The 6,017-nt window shown below is 40.5% G+C and overlaps 1 protein-coding gene across 1 annotated transcript; it reads left to right on the forward strand.

The window, feature by feature from the left end:
- The first annotated feature begins 1,036 nt into the window (after positions 1-1,036).
- LOC147858377 (nuclear poly(A) polymerase 4-like) lies at positions 1,037-5,640 on the forward strand. Its single transcript, XM_087326792.1, has 11 exons — positions 1,037-1,265; positions 1,440-1,517; positions 1,621-1,728; positions 2,599-2,661; positions 2,750-2,911; positions 3,001-3,114; positions 3,232-3,294; positions 3,380-3,709; positions 3,799-3,963; positions 4,070-5,051; positions 5,131-5,640. Exons 1-10 carry the CDS (start codon positions 1,119-1,121, stop codon positions 4,901-4,903), a joined length of 2,064 nt encoding a protein of 687 aa, XP_087182918.1. The 5' UTR covers positions 1,037-1,118; the 3' UTR covers positions 4,904-5,051; positions 5,131-5,640.
- The last annotated feature ends 377 nt before the right edge of the window (positions 5,641-6,017 follow it).

A 6,017-nucleotide genomic window follows, 5' to 3' on the forward strand; every position in this document is an offset into this window, starting at 1 on the left:
TATTTTTTATTTTATCGTTCTATGTATACTTATTCATTGTAAATAAGATCCCCAAACGTCTTATGCATCTTCATCTTGCCGCTTGTGTCATAAAGCGAGAAAGATCGGTTGGAATGTTACGTAATTTGGATTTGATATTTTCTTATTTCTTCTTTTTATTATTGTAAATTAGATCCCAAAGCATCTTATGCATCTTCATGTAGTCTCTTGTGTCATAACACAAGAACGATAAGATGCACGGACGATGCGAGCGCATGATTGTTTTCTCTCACTATGTGTGGGCCACATTGTTTCGGCCCATGATGTTGAAGTTGAGTTAGATATCATAAATATGGTAACTGAATGGGCCATTTTTGGTAAACTCACGAAAGGTGGCAACTGCGGCATGGGGTGGAGCCCATCCCCCTGGGGCAGAGGACGGAGTAGAGAAGGCAAGGCCTCGGGAGGGGACAAACACACACACACAACCCCACTTGTGAGCAAACCTGGGCCTATCCAACCCAAGATTGGGCAAGCAAGCAACCAAGCTTGCTCCGTGGATAAACAACCAAGAGAAAAACCAACCTTGCTAGTGTATGTGCATGTGGTATGTGAATGTGAATGTGAATGTGTATGTGTATGTATGTGCATGTGGTATGTGTATGTGTATGTGTATGTGTATGTGTATGTGTATGTGTATGTGTATGTGTATGTGTATGTGTATGTGTATGTGTATGCGTATGTGGTATGTGGTATGTGTATGCGTATGTGTATGCGTATGTGTGAAGACACAGAGCTTTCCGACAGAAAGCAGCAGAGGCAGAAAAAACAAAACAGCAAAGAAAACCCTTCTGCAGCATTCCCTCCCTGTGTCTTCTTCTTCTTCTTCTTCTTCTGTCGCTATCCCTCCGCAAACCCTACATTTCGTTTCCGCTCCTGCCGTCTCCAAACCGCGCGCACCTTCCAGGTTGGATCCATTCCCTTTTATGTTTTTCTTTTTTTTGGGTTTTCTCATCGCTTTCTTTAATCAATGATCAAAGCGTTCCTGTCCGTCTCTCTCTGTACTCCGAGCCTTATTTTCGTCTGACCTAGAACTTACTGTAGAAGCTTTCTTGTTGCCATTCATCAGGTACGCCGATATGGCTTCACAGAATAGCGCTCAACAACTCCAATCCCAATCCCAACCCCAACAGCAGCAGCTGCTGCAGCACTATGGTGTCACAGAGCCCCTTTCCACATCAGGCCCCACTGAGGCTGACATATCAACGAATCAGGATTTGCACAAGGTTTTATTCTTTGTGAAATTAAGATCCTTGTCGCACGAACATGCAAACATATATCCTAAGAAAATCCTTGTTGTGTATCTATGTATCTATCCTCCTATCTATCCTAAATTCTCCTTGTTGCAGATAATTGCTGTATATTTCCTAAGAAATTCTTTTCTTTGTTTTTTGTTTCAGTTTCTAGCTAGCGCTGGCCTTTACGAAAGCCAGGAGGAAGCAGTCCTGAGAGAGGAGGTTCTGGGACGGCTTGATCAAGTGAGACAGATTCTTGATTTCGAGATTTGAAAATCTATTATCACACTTACGAGGTTTGTCTTCCCTAAACTAAACTCACGTTTTTGGTGAATGTCAATCTTAGATTGTTAAACAGTGGGTGAAGAAAATAAGCATCAGCAAAGGATACAGTGAGCAAGTTGTGCAAGAGGCAAATGCTAAAATTTTCACATTTGGGTCGTATCGACTTGGGGTAAGCGTTTTGGATTACAGGAGACTGGTAGGGTTTTTGGTTGGTCAATGTGTAAATATGCTTGCTTATTGGATGTGGGGTGTTGAAGTTCTTGTTTATGCTACCCTTCAAAGTTTAGAAAGAGACAGGAGAGCCCTCCTGAGACCATAACAAATTAGGATGGAAGAAGCATAACAAATTATCACAGACTTTCCGATATATTAAGTGTTGAAAAGGATGAGCAGACAGGATATATGCCATGAATTCTGTCAAAATCATTGTCATAAAGCTTCTGGGCACGTATGCATTTTACAATGACCTAGGGAACAAAATATTGAAGCTCAGGAGAAGCTTCTATAATTATATGGTTGACATTAAAATTGAGGTTCTGCCCTTCAACAATGCACACAATCTTCTTTGAGATGTGATACAGGATCCCTAACATTGTTAATAGTGGATATGCTTTAATGGTCAGTAAATAGGGTACAGCTCTTGTTCTCTAGAACATCATTCCAGTAGAATGCTCTAGAACTGTATGCTTGACATCAAAATCAAGTTTCTGCTCTTAAGCAATGCATACAATCTTCATTGGGATGTGTCTCAAAACCCCTAATGTTGTAAATAGCAGATATACTCTAATAGACAGTAAATAAGGTGCATCTGTTGGCCTTTAGAACATCATTCCATTGCGATGTTGGAGTATTGACATGCCTCTAGGCTAAGGAAAGCATAGGATGATACTTTCTGAACTTTGTGTTCTGTTTCAGTTATCTGTGGAAGTTGGAAGATTTTCAGTTTTATCTTATTTTGGCTGTAAAAACAGGGTATTTCTGTACTCGTTTATTAATTTTTTAGTCTTATGGAAACTCTAAATTTCTATGCTCACTGCAGGTTCATGGTCCTGGAACAGATATTGACACCCTATGCATTGGTCCTCGCCATGCTACACGAGAGGTTGATTTGTTATTGCAGTGAATATTTGCTTTCCGTAAGCGTTAGAACTTATGGTTTAATGTCAGAGAATTGACGATTCTTCTTTCAGGAGGATTTTTTTGTTGTTCTTCATGACATGCTCTTGGAAATGCCTGAAGTTACAGAGCTTCATCCTGTACCAGATGCACATGTTCCCGTCATGAAGTTCAAATTTAATGGTATATCCGTAGACTTGCTTTATGCAAGGCTTGCTCTGTGGGTTATTCCAGAGGTAATAGAAGGCTTGAGTCAATAATCAATAGAATGTTCCTTTCCATAGTTCATTAAGCTTTGCACCCATTTTATCATTTTATATTGTAGGATCTTGATATATCTCAGGAGTCCATCCTCTGCAATGTGGATGAGCAAAGCGTAAGAAGTCTTAATGGGTGCCGAGTTACTGATCAGATTTTGCGGCTTGTGCCTAACATTCAGGTCTGTCTTAGTTCGTAGCGCTCCTGTTTAGTGTGTGAAGTATTATGCAATCATTTGCAAGGTAGAGCCTAAGTTGACGTAAGATGTGGCCTTGCTGTCGTGGCTGTTTGGACACAGAATTTTCGAACCACATTGAGGTGTCTAAAGCTTTGGGCTAAGAGGCGTGCAGTGTACTCAAATGTATTATCTTCTGCATTTGTGTTGGATGGGAGAAGGATATCGTTGCTTGCATTTTTAGTGCTTCTAAGTTGCTATTCTTTTGCAGGTAACAGGCTTTCTAGGAGGTGTTAACTGGGCATTATTAGTAGCAAGAATTTGTCAATTGTATCCGAATGCAGTACCCAGCATGCTGGTTTCACGATTTTTCCGAGTGTATACTCAGTGGAGGTGGCCGAATCCAGTTATGCTCTGTGAGATTAAAGAAGGAACTCTAGGCTTGCCTATCTGGGATCCAAGAAAGAACCCTCGAGATCGCACACATTTGATGCCAATAATTACACCAGCATACCCCTGCATGAATTCCAGCTACAATGTCTCAATGAGCACACTTCGGGTCATGACAGAACAATTTGAGACTGGCAATGAAATTTGCAAGGTTCAAAGTTATTACAATACTAACAGTGTGCCATTATTAACCTTCCCATACATCATCAATGCATTCATACTCAAGTTTGATTTTATCAGGGTGTGGAAATGAAGCAGTCAGAGTGGAGTTCCTTATTTGAGACCTATCCATTTTTTGAAGCATACAGAAACTATTTGCAAATTGACATAATGGCTGCAGATGAGAGTGATAAGCGTTCGTGGCATGGGTGGGTCGAGTCACGCCTTAGGCAGTTGACATTAAAGGTAAGTTTACGCCAAAATCTCATGTAGGACCTATTTTCATAGCCCTTCCTTTATATGATGACTTGCATTTCCCATTTCTCCTTTTTATGTTTATCTTTTTACTCAGATCGAACGTGATACATTTGGGATGCTTCAGTGCCATCCTTTTCCCTATGAATATGTTGATCCTTCTAAGCCTGTCCCTCACACAGCTTTCTTCATGGGATTGCTACGTAAACAGGGGGTTCCGATCCGTGAAGGACAACAGTTTGACATCCGGGGCACGGTTGAAGAATTCAGGCATTCTGTGAATCTATATGATTACTGGAAGCCTGGAATGGAAATATTTGTTTCACACGTGCGTAGAAAGCAGATCCCCCTGTTTGTGTTTCCAGATGGTGTCCGCCCGATGAGACCACAGAGGCAGACTAAATCATCTTCTCCAGCTCTTAAAGCATCTCAATCATTGAGCACTTCTCCACCCACTGGACAAGTAGGGAGAACAGGAGATGAAATCGAGGACACTGCAGATGAAGGTTTAAAGAGAGCAGTGGGAAGAGCCGTGCTACCTGAGGCATCAAAGAGATCAAAAACCTCTGTTTCCAATGTATTTGGACTTTCAAGTGATCTATTATGTCCATCTCAAACAACTGATGTAGATGGGAGCTTGAAGAAAATAGTGAATGTGAAAACTGCAACTGTCAACAGTGTACACATAAATGGGTTAGGAAGCATTACAGTAAATGGCTATAACTTTGAAAAAGTCACCTCAGGGACAATACCTAGTGCAGTGGTGACTGACCCAAGTAGTAGAGTAACATTGACGGTGCAAGCAATGTCGTCGCAAATTGAAACCCACCACAATGCTTTCGTTGATGAGTTAGAGGTGTGCAGAAGTCTGTACTTCCAACTTAACGTGATTTTAAATTTGTTTGTACTTCTGTGCAGTTTGCAGTATTGAGTTTTTTGGAATTGATTGGAATCCCATGGTTCCGGTCAAATTTGCTTTTTTTTTCCTTTGGTTTCTTGTTGATTAACTCTACAGTGAGGCTGCATGCTATTGAATCTGATGCAAAAATTGGTATTGGCAATGAAAATGTAGTGGGCAGGTGAGCTGAAAAGTATTTTCTAATTGCATTCTAGTAGTTTGGTATGTCATTCCGTACCAAACATTTTGATTCCTGGCAGGCTGTAGATGAAAACTGCAGCTTCAACCAAGGTGGCCACGATATGTGTACATGATTTCAGGTATTTTTGGGCATTTGAGGTCAGCCCCAAAGTTCTGAGAAATACTGTAAGTGTCTACATTTTTTGTCCTGATCTTGTTTCGGAAAGGCCGTGTTCTGGGAAGTTTTTGTGCAGATACACTATTATTTCGTAGCAACAAACCTCTGGATCAATTACCAGAAACACAGAATTGGTAACTCTTTTATGTGTTTTTGCCATGATGAATTCACAAGGAATTGAATCATTATATCAGCAAATAGGCTTATCTATTATTCTCTTCAAGGGGCTTACTGATTCTCAAGAGAGGGAAATGAGTTATACGATATTTTTGTTGCTATGACTTCTGGAACTGCTACAGTGGAGTAAAGCCACTTCTAAGATTGACTAAGTTGGTCTTGCCAAGGATGGCAATACTTGTATCGTGCAACACTTGTAATATAAATTTGTATAGTTGGCTGCTGTTTTCTTGAACCTGTTAACTCTATTAAATGCTTGTGAATAGGTTGATTTCCGTATGTTATTTTCCTTTGCTCATCTAGGTATTTTCCTTTTCACAAAGGCGTTCAAACATTCGTGTTTGTGTGTAAACCTTCTTGTTGTGCGTTCATGCGTTTTGTGACTCGGGCTTGCCAATGCACCTCTCCTTTTCACAAAGGCGTTCGAACATTCGTTCTTGGTATTTCCTTTGCCCACCTAGGTATGATCACGATGATACTATCAATCTGAGCCATCAGAGAAGAATTCTTTATGCTTTATTTTTGCTGTCAGAATCTCAAGGAAGGTTGGTTCTTATTGTTGCATGGGAATTTTTCTTGTGAGTATTTGATTGTGCTTTTTTTCTGAGGTTC

Source organism: Azolla caroliniana, unplaced genomic scaffold, assembly GCF_043228905.1.
Source record: "Azolla caroliniana isolate FFs.n. ecotype wild unplaced genomic scaffold, voAzoCaro1.0.p SCAF_11, whole genome shotgun sequence".
In the NCBI taxonomy this organism is placed as follows: Eukaryota; Viridiplantae; Streptophyta; class Polypodiopsida; order Salviniales; family Salviniaceae; genus Azolla; species Azolla caroliniana.

Excerpts from the sequence above, each read along its gene's own strand:
- LOC147858377 (XM_087326792.1), top strand. The coding sequence starts at position 1,119 with ATGGCTTCACAGAATAGCGCTCAACAACTCCAATCCCAATCCCAACCC. Across the intron at positions 2,662-2,749 it reads CTCGCCATGCTACACGAGAG|GAGGATTTTTTTGTTGTTCT; the intron begins GTTGATTTGTTA and ends TTCTTCTTTCAG. Across the intron at positions 3,115-3,231 it reads GGCTTGTGCCTAACATTCAG|AATTTTCGAACCACATTGAG; the intron begins GTCTGTCTTAGT and ends GTTTGGACACAG.